General features: G+C 38.7%; 5 protein-coding genes across 11 annotated transcripts; 3 read left to right on the top strand and 2 right to left on the bottom strand.

Annotated features, from left to right (window-relative positions):
• Positions 1-279: 279 nt before the first annotated feature.
• Positions 280-1,907, bottom strand: LOC110772224 (uncharacterized). The gene has a single exon (XM_088250911.1). It carries the CDS (start codon positions 1,579-1,581, stop codon positions 562-564), a length of 1,020 nt encoding a protein of 339 aa, XP_088107037.1. The 5' UTR covers positions 1,582-1,907; the 3' UTR covers positions 280-561.
• A 639-nt stretch (positions 1,908-2,546) lies between these two features.
• On the bottom strand, positions 2,547-4,883 carry LOC110772245 (lipoic acid synthase 1). 2 transcript variants are annotated; one of them, XM_021976673.2, is made up of 4 exons: positions 4,337-4,880; positions 4,029-4,240; positions 3,370-3,749; positions 2,547-2,933 (listed from the first exon to the last, which is right to left on the bottom strand). In XM_021976673.2, the coding sequence occupies exons 1-4, from the start codon at positions 4,765-4,767 to the stop codon at positions 2,814-2,816; spliced, it is 1,143 nt and encodes a 380-aa protein (XP_021832365.1). In that variant the 5' UTR covers positions 4,768-4,880; the 3' UTR covers positions 2,547-2,813. The 2 variants fall into 2 exon arrangements, with proteins under 2 accessions (XP_021832365.1, XP_088107036.1); XM_088250910.1 differs by lacking the exon at positions 2,547-2,933 and adding an exon at positions 2,949-3,219 and having other exon boundaries at positions 4,337-4,883.
• A 3,617-nt stretch (positions 4,884-8,500) lies between these two features.
• On the top strand, positions 8,501-15,703 carry LOC110772215 (protein STRUBBELIG-RECEPTOR FAMILY 3). 4 transcript variants are annotated; one of them, XM_021976637.2, is made up of 17 exons: positions 8,501-8,640; positions 9,153-9,343; positions 9,708-9,837; positions 9,930-10,001; positions 10,553-10,618; positions 10,753-10,824; positions 10,907-10,978; positions 11,069-11,140; positions 11,220-11,285; positions 11,405-11,470; positions 11,691-12,109; positions 12,221-12,630; positions 13,335-13,606; positions 13,725-13,863; positions 14,460-14,596; positions 14,695-14,851; positions 15,134-15,703. In XM_021976637.2, the coding sequence occupies exons 2-17, from the start codon at positions 9,223-9,225 to the stop codon at positions 15,230-15,232; spliced, it is 2,370 nt and encodes a 789-aa protein (XP_021832329.2). In that variant the 5' UTR covers positions 8,501-8,640; positions 9,153-9,222; the 3' UTR covers positions 15,233-15,703. The 4 variants fall into 4 exon arrangements, with proteins under 4 accessions (XP_021832329.2, XP_021832326.2, XP_021832328.2 ...); XM_021976634.2 differs by having other exon boundaries at positions 8,503-8,713; XM_021976636.2 differs by lacking the exon at positions 8,501-8,640 and adding an exon at positions 8,793-8,950.
• Positions 15,704-16,481: 778 nt separating this feature from the next.
• Positions 16,482-20,117, top strand: SCAMP3 (Secretory carrier membrane protein (SCAMP) family protein). Of its 2 annotated transcripts, XM_021976640.2 has the most exons (12): positions 16,485-16,822; positions 17,361-17,462; positions 17,599-17,661; positions 17,902-17,935; positions 18,019-18,141; positions 18,359-18,421; positions 18,507-18,600; positions 18,812-18,857; positions 18,953-19,020; positions 19,289-19,337; positions 19,565-19,630; positions 19,736-20,117. In XM_021976640.2, the coding sequence occupies exons 1-12, from the start codon at positions 16,769-16,771 to the stop codon at positions 19,820-19,822; spliced, it is 849 nt and encodes a 282-aa protein (XP_021832332.1). In that variant the 5' UTR covers positions 16,485-16,768; the 3' UTR covers positions 19,823-20,117. The 2 variants fall into 2 exon arrangements, with proteins under 2 accessions (XP_021832334.1, XP_021832332.1); XM_021976642.2 differs by lacking the exon at positions 17,361-17,462 and having other exon boundaries at positions 16,482-16,822.
• Positions 20,118-20,562: 445 nt separating this feature from the next.
• Positions 20,563-24,047, top strand: LOC110772218 (Pentatricopeptide repeat (PPR) superfamily protein). 2 transcript variants are annotated; one of them, XM_088250896.1, is made up of 2 exons: positions 20,563-22,447; positions 22,556-24,047. In XM_088250896.1, exons 1-2 carry the CDS (start codon positions 20,752-20,754, stop codon positions 23,827-23,829), a joined length of 2,970 nt encoding a protein of 989 aa, XP_088107022.1. In that variant the 5' UTR covers positions 20,563-20,751; the 3' UTR covers positions 23,830-24,047. The 2 variants fall into 2 exon arrangements, with proteins under 2 accessions (XP_088107022.1, XP_021832331.2); XM_021976639.2 differs by having other exon boundaries at positions 20,563-24,047.
• The last annotated feature ends 23 nt before the right edge of the window (positions 24,048-24,070 follow it).

The following is a 24,070-nucleotide window of genomic DNA, read 5'->3' as shown; positions in this document are numbered from 1 at the left end:
GAAAGAACTAAAAAGTCTTTGTCTTTCCCACCGCCCATCCCATTCCATTCCAAGAGAAGATACCGCCAATTCGAGGAGGAGGACCATTTCCAGTCCAGTACATATCCCTAGACGATTTGCAAATCTTAACTTTTTGAATAAAATTTTTTGAAAAAATAAGTAGGAAAGAAGGGTGAAGAAAGATGAAACTCAGCAAGTCAGCTGCTGCTGCTGCTGCAATCCAACACACAACAAAGAAAGATTATTGGGTTTTAATTCACAATTAATCACAAGACAAAGTCCCAAAAACAAGGATGCTCAACACTAATTCACATAAAGATAAAGACACAGCCCAATCCTGATGATACCATCTCTAGGGAATATATATATACATTGTTTTTTAAAGCAAAATCAATTTCCCATTTTTTCAAAAGCACTTCCCTTATTGCTATTTGAAGCTGCTCTAATCTATCTTATCAGCACATGTTTATGCATCAAAACAGCTCGATTCCATAATGCTTTCAAAAAAAGCCAAGAAAAACATTTCGCACAAAATGCAACCAGTAATGTGAAAAAGCAGACTTAGACAAAGATGAAGCATTCTAACTCAAGGGACTCGTTCCCCTGCTTCTGGGGATGCGAAACGCCGTCGTTTGATGGTTCCGCCTCCTTTTTAATTTGTTTACCCTCACTCTCCACTGCTCCCTGCTGCGATGAACTGCCACCGGCAGTGGCTCGTCCAGTCACCTTCGCCGGGCTCCTTCCTACAGCTGCCCGACCAGCACCACCGGCCGTCCGTGTAGCTGGTGACCTCGACCGGGACGACACCGCATCACGCCTGACGCCGGTGGGGCCCGCGCCACGCTGCATGGTCCTCAGCTGACCCGATTCCCGCCCTCGAGACGACCTCGTTTCAGTCCGATTCCTCTTCCCCATTGTTGGTTCCGGCGCCCTCGCAGGGAGCTTGACTCCTTTTTCTCTCCGGCCGGCGAGTTCGCCGGAGTAAGGACGCTTGCAGCGTGCCGTCGTTGAAGAAGGCCCACTCGCCCTGTCTCTGTGACCCACGTCTCTCTTCCGCTTGCTCGTAGCTTCGTCTTCTCTGGCGTCTGTAATGGTGGTTGTGGTGGTGGTTGTTGACAATGAGAAGCTCTCGCTAACCCCACAAAGCTCTGAAGCCTGAGAAGGCTCCTCGGAGAGCTCCTTGGGCTGCTCTGCTTGGAGTTTGGGAGGAACATGGGTGAGCTCTGCCTGGGGATTCGGAGGAAAATGGATGGGTTCTGCTTGGAGTTGCGGAGGAAAATCGGGAAGCTCTCCTTGGAATTTCGGAGGCAGATGGGTGTTTTGGTCTTGGGATATTTTAGGGATTTGGGGTTTGGAGATGGGGGTTTCGGAGAGAACCTCTTTCACTGACTCTTCTTCAACAACCGGTGGAGGAGGTGGAGGCGGCGGCGGTGTCGAGGCTCTGAGTTGGGTTTTCTGGATATGGGTCGGGTCGGGTTCCGTCACCGAAGATCTAGCGTGGAAGTGGCGGTTGTTGGGGCCATTTGGGTGGTGGTGAGGGTGTTGGTTTGGGGTCTTGGTGGTGCCGAGACAACAACCCATTTATGATTTTTTATGGTTTGTGAAAGCAGGGATTATTTTCAGAGCGCTTTAGTGGTTGGTAGTGGCTAGTGTAGTGAGGGAGGGTTGGGTGGGAAAGAAAGATTTAAAATTTAACGGTCATAAATGGTTGGGGAGAGAGAGAGTGACTGGCGCAGAGACAGAGGTTTTAACCTTTAGGCTAAAAGACTATCTCCAAACAGCCAAGATATTGATGATGGATTGATTGGTTTGGTCATTCCGATGAGGATGAGGCCCTCTTCACTCTCTTCAGTTGCAATGCTTTATGCAGCAAAAGTCTCATTGCATTGCAGGTTAAGTTGACGTGACATATATATATATATATATATATATATATATATATTTGTGTGCGGTATATTCACCTCTCTCTCACCACAGCACGCTCAATGAATGATTATGGTTCCCAAACGGAGCAACAAAAACTTTTTAGAAGAAGGAAGGAATAGATAGAGAGAAAACATAAAGGTTTCGTACGTACAAAAATTTAGAAAAACAACGCCAAAAGCAAAAGATGCCCATGCGCCACCAACATCTCAAATATGGTCCCCAGATGCTAGAGTCGCTGATCTTCAATATAAAACGAAAGGAGAAAACATATGGGCGTGAAGAAGACTCTAGTAGGTCCAGTACTAAGGAGGACCCGCAACCAGTCTGGCAAACCTTCCTAGGATCATTGCAAGCTACAACATAAAAGAAGAGAGATGGTTTTCAAGTACACTTTTGCGACGATATGAATGATTTTGGCATATGCCGTAAAGCCATTGCCATCAAGTAGACCCAAACATATGGGACTTATAAGCAAGCATATATTATCAACTACACTGCCTGTAAAAGGATTGTATTGCAAGGCAGCTTCTTGCCATCCACATCAGTCGCTTCGTGTGGGTTTAGTGCCGAACTAGAATCCAAAATCAAAAAAGGGAGCAGCATGTATAATGGATGTGGCATTGAAGAATAATCAATTATTCTTTCTATTAGTAAGCTGATTAACAGCAACAATCACAATGATATAAGCCCTCAATAGAGCAGCAGAGCAGAGTGGTGTCTGATAATTACAATGAATTGAGCATACAACTGGAAGAGATCATAACAAGACCATGTAAGCTTGGGCCCTCTATAATCATCAATTGTACAACACAGAGAGTAAGCCCATGGAAAAGAATACAGACCGACGCTTTGTCGAAAGACGACAAGGTAGGAAACAAACCCACTTATCATGAGGCAGAAAGATGCGCAGAAGTGGCCCGATCTGATTCTATCATAGATTTGATGTAGAATTCACCGGCTTTGTATGACGACCTGACCATGGGACCAGAAGCCACATATCGAAATCCCTGTAACATTCAAAATAAACCATTGATTGAACTGGTAGCTTCATAGAATGAGATGGTATTGTATCAATTCATATATTCACGACACTCAGTTGTGTAGTTGTCAAAATATTCATAACATGATGTTACCACATCCAGAGTAAACCAGGCTCGATATAGCTGTACCTTGCCTGATCCCTGATCTGGTTTCCAGGTATAGGACCTGGGAGAGACCAAAGCTGCCTAACGTGCTTGTAACCAAATTTATATGTGAGGTGGGCCAGAAGATCATTTGTTTATAAGTTGTGCTCTAGCATGACATGAGAGAGCAACTAATTATACCGGTGCTCAAACTTTTTTTTTTTCTTCCAAACTACAAGAGAAAATGGGAAAACCTGTTTTGCAAAGAAACATGGAATCAAATAGCATAGCCAGCTTAGTTAAAATGATAAAAGCATACCATTTCCATGCCAAGAGCTCGATACTTCTCAAAAGCTTCAGGAGTAATATATTCAGATACAGGCATATGGCGCTTCGAAGGTCGCATGTATTGACCAAATGTCATCACATCAACACCTGCTGCTCTCACCTTCTCCATTGTCCTCACAACTTGATCAGGTGTTTCCCCACAACCTAACATTACTGAAGTCTTTGTAAGTGTTCCAGCAGGAGCGTAGTCTTTGGCCATCATTAGAACATCTAAAGATTGTTTAAAATTGGCACGATGATCCCGCACTGCCCTCTGAAGCTCTTCAACTGTCTCAATATTGTGAGCAAGAACATCTAATCCTGACGTTGCAACTTTCTCTACGCAGCTGGAGTCTCCCCGAAAATCAGGAACTACAAGAAAACATGGCAAATCAACATCGCATATGGAAAACAAACAACACCGGAAAAGTCTAGACATAAAAGAACTGCAATCACATAATTTCCAGGTTTAACATCCGTTAGCTATAATCTCTTAACCATTCATTTATACATACAAAACGCAATCTTTAGTCCACTCAACATAATGTTCTGAATTCTATACTGAGCTGATTTCTATCATCCTAATTTAAACAATATTATTAACACAAATTCATAATCCAGAAAAAATATAATAAAAGATAAAAATCATACCCAAAGCCTCAATTAGCATACTGGGTTTCAGCGTCTTCAACTTTTGCACGGTCTCCGCAAAATGCCCACTCCCTTGATCAGGCAAATCGTCCCGGTCCACGCTAGTAATCACCACATAATCCAAACCCCATGACGCGATTGCCTCCGCCACATTCGACGGTTCATTGGGGTCAGGAGGAGGTGGAGTCTTCGAAGTCTTCACATTACAAAATCTACAAATTTTAACACACAACCAAAAACTCCCATCAAAACAAAAACCAAAAAAGCACAGCGACTAGCTCTCAAGCGCATTTCATCGAACAACTTGCCTACAACCGCGGGTGCACGTGTCACCGAGAATCATGATCGTAGCGGTGGCGGTGCCGGTCTCGCCGCCGGACCAGCACTCACCGAGGTTGGGACACTTGGCCTCCTCGCACACCGTGTGGAGCTTCAATTCCCTGAGCTTCTTCTTGATCTGAGTGTACTTTTGGCCGCCGGGAATTGACTCCTTCATCCATTTTGGCTTGGGGAGAGGGTTCTTCTTGGTTCCAACTTCGACGGAGTATGGGCCTTCGCCTTCCACGAAGTCCGTCAGAACTGGAGACTCGGCGGCGAGGCGGGCCCGCAGGCCTGCCAGAGTCTGTGGGAATTGAGAGGAGGTTGTGGTGGTTGAGGGTGGAGTTTGAGTGGACGACGAGAAGGACCGCGTGGTCGATTTTAGAGTTCGAGCAACTAGGGTTGTGAACCGGGTCTGCATCTCTCTCCGATGTGGGTTTTGCGATAATGTGATGAGCGATACGGAGAGAGTCAGATGGCTCGAGGATGAGGAAGAAAGGTGATGAGATGAGATTTGGTGGTTCGTTTGGTTGGCGCAGACAATTTTGGATCTGAAAACAATGGCCCATGTCTAACTTTATTAGGGCCTTTTATGTTTTATCAAATTGGGTTGGTTTGGGCCAATGGGTAGCCCAAAATATCAGAAACCCAGTGGTGCTATAATGAGGGACTAGCCTATGTTGAACGGCTATCGAGGACCTGGGCTATAATGAGGGGTCAACAATAGCTGTTTGATCAATGAACTCCTCAATATTAGACGGCTAGATTGAACCTTCAACATAGCAAATGGCATCTAGCTCAGTGGAAACTTGCAGACCATAAGTCTCATGTTCAAATTTTTACGGCATCATAGTTGTGTGGGTGTGTAAGAAATCTCACTCTTTTATAATTTAGATTATCGTTTATATTAGAAATAAATAAATAAATAAAAGCTCTCTCATAAACCTTGATGTGCTAAAAATAACGCATATTTTTAATTACTTGAAATCGAGTCAATCATGAATTCGAGACAAATAATTTTTTTTTTCTTCAAAAGAAGTAGTAAATTTTCATTAAAATTGTGATAGGTTACATACTCGAGCAAACAAATGTGGCCTCATTAAAATATTGCTCAGGAAAATCCAACAGGACAAAACCTAAGACGAAAGAAAAAGAATGTCACACACTCCATAAAGGCTACAGACAAAAACTCATGACAACTCCATAATATCATAGTCATCTTGAAGAAGCACATTGAGCCATGAAGAACCCTCTTTAGGCCAAACGTCTATGGACGCACTACCTAAAGCAAACTTAGCAAGTCTATCAGCCACAATGTGTGCAATGTAACCTACACTATAACACAAAGAAGCGATGAATTTACACTTTAGGATATATGTTAGTATCACATAAGGGTGCACTATAATGAAATACATTAATAAAAACCTCGTGAACGTAACCCGATTATCATTTCATTGAAGTTGGGTAAACCACATAAACCTCGTGGTCTTTCTCTTGTTTGTCCATTTTTTTTAAGACATAAAAAATATAGTTTCAAAAAAAATGAACATGTTATAATATCAGTAAATTAATAACATCACGTGGCAATATTACTCAGTAGGCTGGAGCTTAAGCTCTACGCGTTGATTAAAAAAAAAGAGAGCTTTGAAAACAGAAAGAGAGCAAAAATATATCAAATTCAAGCGTGTCGATTTCCGATTGGGTGTTAATTGGCTTTTCCTTTTTGAAAAATGACTCTCTTTTTGCAGCCAATAAGCTTGGGCATCATCCTTAAGTCGTCAACAAATAGCATCTATTCAAAGGTGCTGGGGCACCACCGAAGGTCCTACATATAAATAATAGACACAAGGACAGAAGAAAGAAACAGCTTGTTGATATCATGTATACATCTTTAGGGATATATGTCCAGTTAGAACTTAGATGTACATGACATGTCACATGTATGCATTGATCAGACAGACCTAGAGAGAATTTGGACTAGATCTTAGCTTATCATCCACTAAATTTTATATATTCTTATGAGTGTGACTAATTATTATTAATGCCTAAGTTCAGTTAAGAGGTTGCTTTCTATGTCTTTCTCCTCCAAACTCCAAGTACCAGATCTGCCCATTCATTAATATTATCTAATTTCCTCCAAATTTATATATCCAGCCTTGTTCTTTTATCTTTCTTTTTTTCTTCTCTTCATTTTGCCAGTCACGTGGATTGGGTTTAAATTATGTTTAAAACTAATGACTGGCAATACATGGTTTGATTCTTGTATCTTTCGTTTTCTAATTAAACTAAATTAAGTGTCCGTTAGTATTCCATTTCTCTGTTAAACCGAATATTAAAACGACTTGTAAGAGCATCTCCAAGGGAGATGTCAAATACCAAACATCAAGTTTAAATTTGATGACTGATGTGGCAATTTGACATCTTACACAGTCTGGTGATAAGAGGATTTGTAACTCAAGTAGTTAAAAATATTTAACCTTGCACTCAAAGTCTGGTGATATTAGAGACAACAAGTTTTGTTTTTCTTCCACTCTTTTCGAGACATCGGGTCCTCCATGTGTGTATGTATTTTTCTCACACAAAATGATATTGAAAAAAAAGAAGAATCAAACACGATATACATCATGTATGGAGTTAAATTCTCTTAACTATTTAAACTACAGTATCAGTATAATTAACGCAGCTTGCCACATAATATAATCAGCAGCTAAATAAGATTATCTCTTCATAATTTTTAACTATAAATTGGTTTAAGGAAGACTAAACGCAAGTAGCGCACTGTTTTCAGCTGAGGTGTTGTCGCCGTGGCATTGCTTTGTGGTTTTATGCAAAACTCAATTTTTTTATGGAGACAAAAGAGACACTATAATATAATACGATGATGTGAACTAAACGACGCAAGAAGTTGTCGTTTTCGGTCATTTTAGTCGGTGGCTCAACTGGCCATTATCAGAGAGATTCCGCCGCGATGAATGACAGCTAAAGACTGCCGACCTTTTTCGAGATCCGATTTTTCTATTTTCTTATGACTTGTGACTTTTTTTTTCTTTTCGTTCGTTGGAAACCGATAGGGATAAGAGAAAATTTTTGCTTTTCTTAAAAGTCGCTTTTCCTCACCCTTAATTTTATTCCCCACACTCCACGTTATGACAAAAACTGACCTCCAACCCAAGTAACGCTCCTCATCCAAACAGGCTTTTATACTCGTCCAATATTTTTTTTTCGGTTTAAATTTGGGAAAAAGTCCAAAATTGTGACCGTTTTCATGAAACATTTTATTTTCAAGACTATAAATATTGAAAAATAAGGGGAAAAAAAAAACAAAAAAGATAAAATTATGTCCTCATAAATTGTGTGGGCTTTTAATTGGCTGGATACAAAGCCCATAACAATCATTCGACGGAACACGTGAAGCCCATAGAAAATCTGGCGGCTATTAATGACGTGTACTGTTTTTAGGTGTAAAAAAAAAAAAAAAAATTTCCGCTTCCCTTAAATCACTTCGTCACGCTCACGCGGTATGCGTGGCAGAGCTGAGCTACCCATGCAAATACTTATCACTAATTTATTTGAATTTTTTTTTATAAAAAAAAATACAGAAAAGGGAGAAAAATATAGAACTAATATGCCAATGTTTTTCTTACTAAAGAATTTTTTTTTAAAAACTATGTATGTCTGATTCTTCCTTCATAATTTATATTTTTAGTGTGTTTATTGTTTGTTCTTTACGTGTATATTTTGAATTAATTATTTTATTGCCTAAAGTATGTGTGACTTTTACTTTGCTGGTTAGATTTTGATTTAACTTCCTTACGGTCTTTTTCTATTCTTTACACATTTTAATTTATCCAAACAAAGCAACTTTAATGGTATATTTATCATCATGGAGAGAACATAAAATGGCTATTAGGAGGGCTCATTAGGTAACTGATTAATCTGGATTACATATTTTATTTTTATCCATTAAATATGAGTCAGAAAAAGTAAAAGCAAAGTCAATGATTTTTTAAAATTTAATTTTGTGGTGATATTACAAGATAAAATTATAAATCTCCGAAAAAGGAAATAAAACCGACGCGCGCGCCATAACGAGCGTGGGCTTTATGCTCAACCTTTCATACAAAGAGATATGTATGACTTACGCGCACACACATAGACTGTTCCTGAGCTGAAGTTTAGAGAGAGAAAGAGAGATAGTGGTGGGAGAGAGAAAGAAAGAAAGCAAAGAAAGCAAAGAAAGAGGGAGAAGAGTTTCAGAGCTTCAGAGCACCTCCTTCTCTTCTCCTTCCTCACCGTACCTTTCTACATTTTCCTCTGCCTTTTTCCAACTTTTTCTTTTCTTCCAAGGCTAAAAAGGATTAATATTGGTAATTGTTAATTCGGATTATGATGTAATAATTCTGTTTAAGTGCCTCACTTACATTGCGTAATTCATTTGAATCTTAGCTCTTAAGTTCTTTTTTTCTCTTGTTAAATTCTACATTTAAACAATTCACTACTTTATCCACAAAGCTCTCTGCATTTTTCCTCACTGCTGCTTCTTGCTTCATTTACTTCAATTTCCTTCAGCATTTGCTTCATTCTTTTCTCTCTCCACTTTCTCTGTAAGTTCAGGCCATTGTTTTTACATGAATCATTTACCTGTGTATATGTGTGTGTGAAATTATGATGTTGTTTATCTGTGAGTTTTGGCAAGTGTGTTTGCTGACTTTTTTGTGGCCAGTTGGGATCACGAGGGCTGCTTTCTGTTTGGATATTAATATTTTATTTTAATTACGTGATTTTTGTTTTTGGTTTATTTTTCAGATTGGAGGATGATTTGTGAGTGATTGCTTATGAAAAAGGGAATTGAGAAGTAAACTTCAGCTTGGGATCAATGGGTAGGAAGAGATCTGTGTTAGAGTACAAGAACTTGAAGATCCATGGACAGGTTTCATTGGGGTTGATATTGATCTGCTTGGCTCAAGTTTCTCTTGGAGCCACTAGTCCTACCGATGGTAAGCCTTTTCCCATTTTCATTTAATGGCCATTCTTCAGCATTAAAATTCTTATGTGGGAAAATGAGTGGGTGCTCAAGTTCTAAATCTTGGTTATTCTTATGGCTGGATTTCTCAGATAATCAAAACTCATTATTCTGTTGTTTCTGTGTATAACTTTGTGTATGTCTTTTTTTTCCCTACTTATTTCAAAGAAAATAAAATCTTTTGATAATGTGCTTCGGCGGCGTCGTCGTTTTCACCAATTGAATGCTTTATTCTAGTGTAATTGTGTGTAAACATGTTTTCTTGATTAGTTCTAAATTTTTATAGTTAATTGGAGCTATAAACCCTTATTATCTGGGCTTACTTCTGGTTTGGTCAGTTGCTGCAATTAACAACTTACATGCTGCACTTGGCACGCCTGTTCTTCCTGGGTGGACTTCTGCTGGAGGAGACCCATGTGGTGAAACATGGCAAGGCGTTCAGTGTAACGATTCTGTAATATTGAGAATGTATGTTAGTTTCTTTCTTCGACTTCTTTTGTTGACAGGTCGTTCTCAGCATGTTAATTTTCAGCTGTCTCATGATTATAATGATTTTATAGAGTTCTTAATGGCGCTAATTTGGGAGGACAACTGGGTGAAAACTTGGGAATGTTTGCTTCAATACAGGCAATGTAAGTTGTACTCTCTCTCTGATGGAACTTTATGTGTGTGTGTGTGTGTGTGTAATGTTGTTTTATTATATCTTTTGCTCCAAGTTATTTCTTGATTCAGTGTCATTAAAATCTTTTAGTCTTCATTTTAAGAGATAACAGGCAAATTAGGAAGATATGCATGAAGGGGTGGTTGTGAGTGGATTTAGGTTTGGTTAGTATGTATGTAGGGGCTTTTTGTGCATGCAAAATCGGTTTTACTTTAATCTTTGTGCTTGTACGTTTTTGTTTTTGTTTTGCTCTTAAGTTGTTTTCTTTGGATGATAGTGTGGGGCCCATAAACATTATACACTAGCTTTTATCCGGAATGCTCATTAGGATGATAGTTTTGCATTTGCCAAGGTGACTTGTTTAGTCTGTGTGTGCTTGAGGTGTAGAATGCAAAATGTTGGGGAAAGATCTAGGACTAGCTTTCCTCATATTATGATATCTTGCATTTCTTCATGCATAAGTTTTTTCTTTTTGAAATTTTGATAAGTTTGTGGATTATCGACATTGGTGTTTATGTGCAGAGATCTAAGCAACAACCATATTGGGGGAAGTATTCCATCCAATTTACCTGTTAGCTTGCGAAACTTGTATGTTCAACCCTCTTATGAAATTATAATTTTATACTGCATATATCAAATATTAGCCTGAGACTGCTGATTATTTCCTATCTATTATGCTCACTTATGCAAAACATATGATAGTCTATACGTACGTTTGGCAGTTTTCTTTCAGCTAACCAATTCACTGGAAGCATCCCAGATTCTCTAGCGTCGTTGGCTGAACTCACAGACATGTAAGTCATTTTCTTGCTTTTGGTACAGCAGCTCTCAGTTTTTTATAGGATTGTTTCTAAGATAAACTATTTTGCCAATCAGGTCTCTTAACAATAATCTTTTAACTGGAGAAATACCAGATTCCTTTCAGAGCATCACAGGGTTGATCAATTTGTAGGTTCTTATTCTGAACTTTTCAGGCTTATACTTCCCAGTTTTACTTTTGTACGCTTTTCAGGCTTTACACACATTTAACCTTTGCAGAGATTTGTCCAGTAACAATTTGAGTGGGCAACTGCCACCCTCTCTAAAAAGCCTAGTATCTCTGACCACTCTGTGAGTATCTTGTCTAAGTAAGCCTTGTTTATTATGTATCTTTTGTGTCGATGAATAGAGCTAACTCCTCTATTGGCAGACATTTGCAGAACAATCAGCTGTCTGGAACCCTAGACGTTTTGCAGGATCTTCCCCTAAGTGACCTGTAATCATCTAAACAATTATTTGTCATATACAGAATTCGGAAGTTTCTATTTCTATCTTGCCTTCTCATTTTCAACGTTTCTTTCCCATTATAAATGATTTTTCTTCCTTACTAAACAGGAATATAGAGAATAACCTTTTTGCTGGACCCATACCTGAAAAGTTGCTGAGCATCCCAAATTTCAGGTGAGGATTATGGAGTACAAAAGTTTGAAGAGATTGCTTGCAGTTTCACACACATTGTAGACTTATCCTTAAATGAAGCATTAAGTTCTGTTGCAGTATATCATATGCAGAATCTAAGTTGTTGATCTCTGTTATACATTGTTATCAAGGAAAGAGAGCTTGATAATTTGGATACTATAGTTGTTTTTCCACATAACTAATTCTTATATGCTTAATGCAGAAAAGATGGGAATCCATTCAATTCTTCTATTGCTCCAGTCCCTCCACCCACATCTCTGTCGACTCCACTCCCACCTCCACAGTCTTTTTGGGGACCACCTACTGGAAAACCACCCGGCAGAACACCTGGAAGAACACCTGGGAAACAGGCTGATGGACCATCTTCACAAGATACATCAAATTCTGGAAAATCAAAGAAATTTTTAACTACTAAAAGGGTAGTTGGGATATCAATTGGTGGGGTCTTGCTTTTTGTTGTTTTGTTACTAGCAATTTTGTTTTTTATGCCAAGACGTGGCAGAAGAGAAGAGGCGGACAGAATTTCCAAGCGGCATCAAATAGGTGCATATATGGGTGACAGGGAGAACCCTCCCAGGGACAATAGTTCCTTGGTTCAACCAACCAATCTAATACAGAAAGGCAAATTCTCTCACTTTTTAATTCAATCCAATTTAAGTATATTTTTCTTTCTTGGATCGTTCATATTTATGCATCTTATTGTAAGCAATTCACTAAAATTATGGTGAACAGTTCCGAAAGAGGCAGTTGTGAGGCCCAAAGAGGATAATGAAACAGAAACCAGAAGAACATGGGCAATTCCAAAGCCAAATGATGAGCAAGATAGAAATGTCCAAGGGACGGGCACAGTACCAAGGCAAGAGTCTGATTTGAGTGCACTTGATGCGTATTTGATGCCTCCTCCTCCTCCCCCTCCTCCCCCTCCTCCACCACCACCTGTTGAGAAGGTCATTGTGAAGCCATTTGTGCCAACTGAACTGCCTAAACTGAAGCCTTCCACTAAAAATCCAAACCTTGCAATTTTTGCGAAGTCTTTTACCATTGCTTCCCTTCAGCAATATACAAACAGCTTTTCTCCTGATAATCTTCTAGGAGCAGGCATGCTGGGAAGTGTCTATAGGGCACAGCTTCCTAATGGAAAGGTCTGTTTCTGATTTATGGATTGGTTTTGCTTTATTGCAACTGCTTCATGGATGCGTAGTTGACTGAAATTTGTGTTAGGTGCCTGTTATTTTGCACTTTTGTAGTATTGTTGTGCTAGGTCCACCAGCATTGATTGATTGTTTTAAACAGCCTTCTTGTTTATCAATTTATTTATTATCTGCTATTTGTACTTCCAACCATCTGAGTTTTTTTTTTTAACAGTATGATTGATCTAGTATCAAAATAACCACGTGGAATGGGTGCATCTAATTCATTATATGTAGATTCAATCTTCATGTTCATTCTGTGATAAGTTTCTAGCAAATGAATTAATGTGTAGATAGTTTCCATTTTCATTGAAATCTAGTGTCAAGCTTGATAAATAAGCAAATTCAGGTTGATCAAAAGCAAGCTGTCAAACTTGATAAGCAAACTGAGGAGGACTTCATAATATGTATTGGATTTCACCTTTTAATCAGATAAGAAGAAGCAGATATTTTTCTTTATAGAGACATAAAATTAGATGCAGTCTTATCAACATTTTGCAAAAATATCTTGGCTTGGGAGAAAGGGTTGCACGAAGAGAGTTATTTCATATTTTTTTCTGTGTCATGTGCTTTTATCTCATGTAATCAAGCAGTTTCTGTTTATATGTACAAAACAGTTCAGAAACTGACATTAATCTTTTGGGATGCTTTTGTAGCTACTTGCAGTCAAGAAATTGGACAAGAGAGCTTCCAGTCAGCAGAAGGATGATGAGTTTCTTGAACTGGTAAACAACATTGACAGAATCCGGCATGCTAATGTTGTTGAGCTCATCGGTTACTGTGCAGAGCATGGTCAAAGGCTTCTTATCTACGAGTACTGCAGTAATGGTTCACTGCATGATGCTCTGCACGTAGATGATGAATTTAAGAAGAAACTGCCATGGAATGCTCGTATTAGAATGGCACTTGGAGCTGCAAGAGCCTTAGAGTGAGTACCAATTGCAATGGCAATTTCTGAACCCACTCATGTAGGACTTTTTTTTCCCTGATCATATGCTGATAGGAGCTACAGTGAGTCTAACTCTCCCTTTGTTTTGTTTGAGTAGGTATTTACATGAGGTCTGTCAGCCACCTATTGTACACAGAAATTTCAAGTCTGCCAACCTTCTCCTTGATGATGACCTTTCCATGCGTGTTTCTGACTGTGGCTTGGCTCCATTGATATCATCAGGTTCTGTAAGTCAGGTAAGTCATATTTCTACATTTTTTTTGCAGGTTTTTTTTTCCTTACAACAGCGTGGGTCATGAGACCAACATTGACAGTTTAAGGGTTTTTTTTTGGAGGACATGTGTTGTATTCCTTCAACATGGATTTAATTAGCAAGAGAATTTGGTGCAGTGAATGCTTTCTCCATTGTGATTATATATAGATATAGTCTAGATTAGGAAAAAGAAAGAGTAAGAATGTAAATGATTTCTTTGCATTTTAAATGGATGTAATTGTGCATTCTTAAGTGAGCCAATATTGCTTTTCTTTCCCAGATAGTTTTGTAGCTTTAGGCCATTCCTATTGGTTGATTTGTATTTCTCAGATGGTTTTGTAGCTTTAGGTCATTCATGTTGGTTGATTTCGCCTTCTGATCTTGAAGCTTGCTTATTGGACTACCACTCTTCCGTATTACTTCTTTTTCAAAAGGCATGCAGTGTCTCGATTGTCTGCTTAGGCTTTTGGTCATTTCTATTGGTTGATTTGCAGTGTGGAACAATTGAACGAATGATGACTAGTTATGGTCATCACCAGTACTACTTATTACTACTCCTAAATTGCATCGTACTTTCAGTTGTCAGGACATCTGCTATCGGCTTATGGTTATGGAGCTCCAGAATTCGAGTCAGGAATTTATACTCATCAGAGTGATGTTTACAGCTTTGGGGTGGTAATGCTGGAATTATTAACAGGCCGGAAGTCCCATGACAGGTGAACGACTAGCAAATTCAAGTTCTTAATTGCATTCTTGCATTATTCCACCAACCCCTGCTTAATTTATTTTTGTATTTGAAAATTTGAGTTTACAGCACAAGGAATCGAGGGGAGCAATTCCTTGTTAGATGGGCCACTACTCAGCTTCATGACATCGATGCATTATCAAGGATGGTCGATCCTTCTCTAAACGGACAATATCCTACGAAGTCTTTATCACACTTTGCAGACATTATATCTCGATGTGTTCAGGTGAGCAATGCCATTTTTGACATCGTAAGTTATACAGTTAAGTTAGACTTTGTTTTATGGAATTTGTGACATAATATTCTTCAAAAGGGGCACCATTGGGTTGGTAAATTTAGCTTACCTGGTATCTCTGTTCAGTAAAGATAGAATGCTTCAAATGCTCAAAAACATAAGTTTAATTTGCCATATTAGTGGGACATGAGCCCCACTATATTTTTAGTTGTTATTCACCACCTCGACTCCAAAGAGAACCATAATCCTAAAAATGTGAATTGTATTTTACAGTCCGAGCCAGAGTTCAGGCCACTGATGTCTGAAGTCGTGCAAGACCTATTAGACATGATACGGCGAGAGCCTCACGGCAGTGGATCAAGTGAAGGTTGACTTCTTTGTGAAATAAAGACCTAATGACCAGATTATCAATGATGGGGTGCGCGCTAGTTGTGACTACTGCTAGAACCAAGAAGATACATCCTTTGTAAACAGGCTGCAGATGATGGCCCCAAACTAACACCACCAATATCTGCGTCACAAGCTTCTTTACCACGACCGGCTGCACAAAGTTCTGGATGTGAACATTCCAACAGTCCGATTTTGGTGTTCGATACTCTGTGGTCATTCTATTGTTTGTCTGTCCTGCAAAGTTGAGCTAACCCAATTTTTTAGCTATTATTATTTGTCAATTGTCACTATAAATTCTTGGTAGTGAAACGTTTTCAGCTAGCTCTGTGATGCCTCACGAACTTGGTTTCTACCGATTCAAAATGTAATCTATTCCATTTTATAACGCATATACATCATGAGTTTTGTAAAGGATGGGTTAAATTAGATTTTCTCCGCCATTTCAGGTTGTTAGCGCATTTGCCTGTGTAGTTTTACTATTTTAGCAACATCTTCTGACTGCACCAGCGGTGAAGTCATCTGACATGGCAATGTGGGCCCTACACTAATTCATGCCACGACTGATGTTAGCACTTTTCTTAACTAACACGTCATATTGAATTCGGCATTTGGATTTCCATGTATGCGAACTTGAGTGTGAGGGAGGTGGACTCATTGTCCTGATCAACTGGCTTAACCCATGTATACGAATGCAAAAGATAATATGACCGTCATTGTGGTTTAATCCAATCCAACTAATGCACAATTAGCTCCTTGAAGATTGGGAGCTCCTAGACTATCATGGTCAATTTCTGTCTCAGGGATTAGAAGTTAATTATAACTAGCGGTTAATTAGTGGTGTTAAAACTAATTTGTTACCTCAGTGAATTGTGGTTTTACTTAATGACCGCTATTCACGCTCCCTCAATGCACTCCCACAGTGCAAGGCCACCACAAGGGTTGAGCGCGAATATCTCCTCCTTTTCCTTCTATAGATATTTGCTTCTCAAATATTTATTTACTTTCGACAATACATTATAAATAATAAACATAGTGAGTGTGACAGTCTTATAATGTATATAAATTATAAATAGCACTAAATAAATTAAAAACCGATTAAAAAACACAAAAAAATATTTGTCTCCAAATCTTACTGTAGAGAAATAAATATTATTAAAATATAGTTTTGGCCCTTTTTTTTAATGTCTGAAGACTGAAATATTCTCTTAAAGGCCCCACGCCACGCACAGTAATAAGTTACAGACTTATAGGCCTTCCCCGCCAAACACCCTTTATAATCTCGTCTCTGATTTTCTGGTTCAATTTTCCCAGGAAACAAACAGCTCCACTAAAACGAAGGCCGTACGCTCCAAGAGCCTCTCTTTGTCTCTCGCTTCCTTAAAACCAATAACCACAAGAAAAAACCGTCTCTCTCGTTTTTCCATGTTCGACGATCCTTATCACCGAAAACTCTAACTCCCACATTCCCAATTTAGAGCCCATTGTCATTTCACAGTCACCAGAGCTTGGATCGCTCCCATGAATCGGTACGATTCTAACCCTTTCGCCGATGAAGAGGTCAATCCATTTGCGGTAAGTTCCGATACAGACCTGCATTTACGCATACGTGTTTTTGTGTCTATAGACCGAAGTCTCTATCTTCAATCGCGATTTCTGTACGTTTCTATGTATTTACATATACATGATCCTTTGGGAATTGGAATTGATGATATGTTGAAATCCTGGCTTATAGTTTGAAATCTTCAATGTGTTTTCATTTCACTGGTTGGGTCTCTGTTTTGTATTTGATTCCGCGGTGAATTGAAACCCACAATGTAGGTTGTGTAGCTATGTTCATCTCTAGTTTCTTTGTTTCTGTTATTCAATGGTCAGTTTAGTTGCTTAGAAAACAAAGAAAAGGGAAACAATTAGAAGGTTCGGATCTTAGGCACTTTTTTTGTTTGTTTTGGGTTATGTAGAACTCAAGAATCTGAATGGGTTCATGGTGCATTGTTGGTGTGATTGTGCTTGCCTGATGTGCTGACTCTGTAAAGATGATTTCTGCAAAGATGATTTTTTTTTCTTTCCCTTTCTGTAATCTTCATCTTATTGCGTTTTTCTAAATTTCTAGAATCCTGGAAGTGTCCCCCCTGCAAACTCGAGGCTTTCACCTCTTCCTCCTGAACCCTATGATCGCAATGCAACAATTGATATTCCTCTTAATAATTCAAAGGTTGTTCAGCATATGCAAGATGTTGAATCATATTTTAAAGTTTTCTATCTGTTATTTACGATCAATGATTTATTTATTTATTTATTTTTGTCAACGAGCAATGATTTATTGTTTCTTATTATTTTTGTTACTGTAGAGTTTACAAGCAAAGGAGAAGGAACTCCACGCAAAAGAGGCTGAATTGAAAAAGAAGGAACAGGTAATTGCCCATTATAACTCATATGATGCTTGCAAAGGGCTTATAAAATATAATTGATGTACTTGTAAACAGAGTCCCAGACCGTTATTTTTATAGTAATTATCAATTTATTGCGGGTATGTCGATATTTAGTTTATATTTTGACGTGCAACATTGATTTTAGTTGAGAATTTTATGCTTTTAGACAAATTAATTTTGTATTTAGTAAGTGGAATTCATAATGCCATCATCTTGTTTCAGGAACTAAAGCGGCGGGAAGACGCCATAGCACGAGGTTTATCCATTTTCTGATATGTGCTTGAGAGAGACTATGACACCAAAGTTCAATTTGTAATTTCCCTTTTTTTGTTTTGGCAGCTGGAATTGTTATAGAGGAGAAAAACTGGCCTCCATTTTTCCCCATCATCCATCATGACATTGCAAACGAAATACCAATCCATTTACAGAGGATCCAGTATGTTGCGTTCACAACATATCTGGGTATGCTAATTTTTGTTTATTTTCTTTTGTGATAGTCGGCACAGCTGTTTCAATGGCCAGATGATATTTGATTGTAGATTTTTTGTTTCTCGCTCTTTTCCTTGTATTTACTTTAGTAGCTTGAGTTAAAAATTGTTTGTACAAAAAGATGATCTAACTAATTAAGTCAAATTTTTCTGTGGTTGCTTAAGTTGACTAAGCTTATGGCATTGTTCAGGTTTGATTGTGTGTCTTCTCTGGAATATTCTGGCTGTTACCGTAGCCTGGTTCAAAGGAGAAGGTTTGATCTGTGACTTAGTGTAGACGCATTAACCATTATAAATAAACTCTTTCATAATTTAGTCTGAACTTTTATCTTCTTGCAGGTCCAATAATTTGGCTTCTGGCTGTAATCTACTTCATAGCAAGTGTTCCGCTATCCTATTTCCTCTGGTATCGCCCGCTTTATCGTGCTATGAGGTACTTATGATTCTATGGATATGACCTTATTGTCATCACTATGAAAAAAACTGTATATGAGGCTTCAGGCCTATGCAAATGATCACTTTGATGACTGTACTTCTACAACATTTGTCCAGCATATCTTCTATCTTTTTCTTTTTTTTTCTGTTATTTTTTCATCCTAACATATTAGGATTCGTACTTGTAATTGTGTGCTGTCTATTTACAGGACTGACAGTGCTCTGAGTTTTGCTGGGTTTTTCTTGTCTTATCTGGTACGTATATTTTTGTTCTTATTAAAGTTATATTTTCTGCATTCAAGATGATGTGAAAATTGGCTCACTTCTATGCCCTGTTTCTCTATTTGCAGCTCCACATTGCGTTTTGCATCTATGCTGTAATTGCTCCTCCAATTGTCTTCAAAGGGAAATCTATCACGTAAGTTTTCTTAACTGTGCAGTCTACGGGGTTTACTAATGACTACTGTTACATTAGTTATTTCTTTTATGAAGGGGGAATAAGTACAAATGAGTAAGGGATGTGCCATCCAACATGATAATGTCCAGCAGATCTTGTCATCTAAAATTTTCTCCCAATAGAAAACCTTGCCTTCTTCTAGTAGTACATCTTCTTCTATTAATCACAAATATATACTAATATATTTCCTCCTGAAACTGATTTTTCTTTGGTGTGATCTTGTGTACAGAGGTATTTTGCCTGCAATAGAACTGCTGGGTTACAATGCTGGGGTTGGGGTAAGTTTCGAGCTTTCATTATTCTATGTTGGCTTGGATATTCTCCTTGAATAATTGCAACAGAGATAAGTCTCTTTTTCAGCTAGGCAACAATCTAGCGGTGTTAGTGATGAGAATTTCAATATGATGGAAAGAACTAGAACTGTTAGATTGCTATGACAGTGGTTTGATCTTGAAGTTTTATTTTGAGTTGATGACCCCGTCAAGACTTTGTTTCTTCATTTCAGATACTTTACTTCATTGGATTTGGGTTATTCGTCTGTGAAACACTCCTCAGCATCTGGGTTATTCAGGTTAGATGATTAATGGACTTGCATTTTTCTCCTGGCTTTTACTCTGTCGTTTTTCTTCCCCTCATTGGAGAAACTTACTCTTCTTGCATCGTATCGTATTCGCAGCAAGTATACACGTATTTCAGAGGCAGTGGAAAGGCTGAAGAGGTGAAGCGTGAGGCAGCAAGAAGTACCATGATGGCAGCAATGTGAAATGACCAAAACCAAAAGGATTTTGGATAGCAACTTGTTAGGATCACGGTTTCTCTTACATTCTTTTTGTTTAATGGTTTCTTCACAAACCAAAGGATTTCGTATAGTAGTGAATTTTGTTAAGTTGTGCAGTCAGAGATGGACGGTGCCTCTTTTGAGTCCAACCTTGAAATATCGTTTTCCCCGTTTTTGATTCTAGAGAAACACTCTTTATGTTTGATACTTTTGGTCCTTGAATAGTTGAAATTTTAGTCACAGAGCCCATGATAAATCAAGCTAGAGAGGCTTCTTTTCATTGTCTCGTACAATTTTGAATTTCTTATGACTTTGTTAAGCAAGCATTAATAAGACCCGTGAATCAGTCTTGTGTAGGGCTGTCTCAAAAACATTAAGCATTGCATGTGTCTCAACTCCGAGACCCACTTTTTGTGAGAGAGTACTCTCATACTTGACCTAATTTCTTATAATACAATCAAAGAAAAAATGCCATAACAATTTTCCTCTCCAATATTTTTTCAGTGCCAACCATATAAAAATCATGGCCGCCGTCTTGCGAAGGCTATGAGCATGGTCACATTAAAAAAAACAAAAAACAAAAAACAAAAAATATTATTTCTGGGGATAAACAGAATATTTTGTCTAATATTATTTTAATAATAAACTTCTTTTTTTTGGTAAAGTATAAAGATAAGACGAAAGTTCAAAGACTGAAACAGAAAAAAAAACATTCAATAAAAAAACGAAGATTTCGAAAATTTCTTTTGTCGGTTTTAGCCCTGAGGCTCAGCTTGTTTCTACATGAAAGAGGACCAACTGCCAGGGGCTGCAGCAGGAATGAGAAACTTAAGTCCTCCATTAAACCTAATTCTTTAGGAGCTGAAAAACCCTGAGCCCCAAGTACCAAGTTTCAAAACTCAAAGCACAAAGCCATGATGCTTCACAGCCAGAGTTGCAGTTCCATGGAATTAGGGCAAGAAAGTTTCCAGAGCTCAATGCACAACCGCACCTTCTCACCAAGTAAGCTTCGAAATCCCCAATGTCCTTTCAGAACTAGGGCCTTTCTAGAATTTAACTTTACTCACCACAATCACGGCTTAGCAAGAAGGCAACTGTATCCTGTTCCTTATGCCTTGTCCATTCCTCAAAATATTGACCATGTTGTGACTTCACGAGCTCAGAAGCAGAATTCGAGAGGTCCTAGGGCTTTTGTAGGGTTTAAGCTTCAGTGTGATTCGAAAACATTGGTTTTGCCCACAAAAGGTTCTTCAATTAATGGTAAGAAGAAGGCGTATGGAGGCGTATTGCCTTCGATTTTGCGGTCTTTACAGTCCGAAAACGATGTTGAAAAGACCCTTAATTCGTGTGGCGAAAATTTGAATCCAAAAGAACAGACTGTGATTCTCAAAGAACAGAAAAGGTGGGAAAGAGTTGTTCGTGTTTTCGAGTGGTTCAAGTCACAAAAGGAGTATGTACCCAATGTAATACACTATAATGTGGTGCTTCGAAAGCTGGGTAGGGCTCAGAAATGGGATGAATTAAGGCTTTGTTGGATTGAAATGGCGAAAAGAGGTGTTCTGCCGACAAACAATACATATGCAATGCTAGTTGATGTGTATGGGAAAGCAGGCCTTGTGAAAGAAGCGCTTTTGTGGATCAAGCACATGAAACTAAGGGGGATTTTCCCGGATGATGTTACAATGAATACGGTTGTTAAGGCCTTGAAGGATGCAGGGGAGTTTGATAGGGCAGATAAGTTTTATAAGGATTGGTGCAATGGCAAGATTGAGCTCGATGAACTTGATTTGGATTCTATGGGTGATTCTGTGAATGATTCTGGATTAGAGCCTATTAGTTTTAAGCATTTCTTGTCCACTGAGCTTTTCAAGACAGGTGGGAGAATTCCCAATTCAAAGATTAAGGCCTCATCGGATACAGAGAACTCTATCCGAAAACCACGGCAAACATCGACATATAATGCTTTGATTGATTTGTATGGGAAGGCAGGACGTCTTGATGATGCAGCTAATGTGTTTGGAGAAATGATGAAATCTGGTGTGGCAATGGATGCTATTACTTTCAATACTATGATCTTTACTTGTGGAAGTCATGGGCATTTGTCAGAAGCGGAAGCTTTGCTTAGTAAGATGGAAGAAAGGGGAATATCTCCTGATACAAGAACTTATAACATTTTTCTGTCTCTGTATGCTGATGCAGGGAACATTGATGCTGCTCTGAACTGTTATAGGAAAATCAGAGAGGTGGGTCTTTCCCCAGATATTGTATCTCACAGGACAGTTCTTCATGTATTATGTGAGAGAAACATGGTCCAAGATGTGGAAACTGTGATTCGGAGTATGGAGAAATCTGGTGTGCGAATTGATGAGCATTCTGTTCCTAGTGTAATCAAGATGTATATTAATGAGGGACAGCTTGATCAGGCGAAGGTTTTTTATGAGAAATGTCAATTAAATGGTGGGCTTTCATCAAAGACATGTGCAGCAATTATAGATGCATATGCTGAAAAGGGATTTTGGACTGAAGCTGAGGCCATATTCTATAGGAAGAAAGACTCGGTGAGACAGAAGAAGGATGTTGTGGAATATAATGTTATGATCAAAGCTTATGGTAAGGCAAAGCTTTATGATAAAGCATTTTCTCTCTTCAAGGGCATGAGCAATCATGGGACTTGGCCTGATAAATGCACATATAATTCTCTCATTCAAATGTTCTCAGGAGGTGATTTGGTGGACCAGGCAAGGGATGTTTTAACAGAAATGCGTGAAATGGGTTTCAAGCCACACTCTCTAGCCTTCTCTGCTCTTATTGCATGCTATGCTCGCCTTGGCCAGCTTTCTGATGCAGTTGATTTGTACCAAGACTTGGTAAACTCAGGAGTAGGACCAAATGAATTTGTGTATGGTTCTTTAATCAATGGATTTGTAGAATCTGGCAGAGTTGAAGAAGCACTTAAGTATTTTCGCCACATGGAAGAATCTGGGATTTCTGCAAACCAGATAGTTCTTACATCCCTGATAAAGGCTTATGGTAAGGTGGACTGCCTTGATGGAGCAAAAGTACTCTATGAGAGGCTGAAAGATCTAGAGGGTCCCCGAGATATTGTTGCATCTAACAGTATGATCAATCTCTATGCAGATCTTGGAATGGTATCTGAAGCCAAATTGATTTTTGAAAAATTGAGAGCAAAGGGTTGGGCAGATGAGATAACATATGCCATCATGATTTATCTTTACAAGAATGTGGGCATGCTTGATGAAGCCATTGATGTAGCAGAGGAAATGAAACTTTCAGGTCTAATAAGGGACTGTGGTTCATTTAACAAGGTAATGTCATGTTATGCCATTAACGGGCAGCTACGTGAATGCGGAGAATTGTTGCATGAGATGGTAACTCGGAAACTCTTGCCTGATAGTGGAACTTTTAAAGTATTATTCACTATATTGAAGAAAGGTATTCCAATTGAAGCAGAAACGCAGCTTGAATCATCTTACAATGAAGGGAAACGTTACTCTAGGCAAGCTATCATCACCTATGTTTTCTCTCTGGTTGGTATGCATGCTATGGCGCTCGAGTCGTGCGAAAAATTCACAAAAGCTGATGTAAAACTTGATTCTTTTCTCTACAATGTTGCTATATATGCTTATGGGGCAGCCGGGGAAATTGACAGGGCTCTGAACATGTTCATGAAAATGCAAGATGAAGACCTGGAACCAGACCTCGTAACGTATATTAACCTAGTGGGTTGTTACGGTCAAGCTGGTATGGTTGAAGGTGTTAAGCGGATATACAGCCAGATGAAATATGAAGAAATAGAGCCAAATGAATCCTTGTTCAGAGCTGTAAGAGATGCGTATACAGATGCCAATAGGCATGACCTTGCCAAATTGGTTAGCCAAGAGATGAAATATGTGTTCGACTCAGAACATCAAACGGATTCCGAAACTAAAGCTGAGCCTGATGAAACTACTTCAGATCTTGAGGATTTGTAATTATTTGAAGTGAAAAACTCCCAATGGCGTTACACTGTACAGAAAAGCATTTGCGCATGCATCTCATACTGTGTATGTATGGTAGGAAAACAGCTGAATAATTTGAAGATTGTATAAAAAGTACTGGGTTTGACGAAACATGTATTGTATTTCCCATTTGTTAAATTAAATCTTAATAATATGCCAACGCTGAATGCAATTTTTGCTACTTGATTTAAGCTTTATGTGCTTGTTCATTTTT

This window comes from Prunus avium, chromosome 3 (genome assembly GCF_965620075.1).
Source record: "Prunus avium chromosome 3, drPruAviu1.hap1.1, whole genome shotgun sequence".
NCBI lineage: Eukaryota > Viridiplantae > Streptophyta > Magnoliopsida > Rosales > Rosaceae > Prunus > Prunus avium.
Note: the sequence above shows the minus strand (reverse complement) of the source record. Positions and strands in the feature narration are given on the sequence as shown.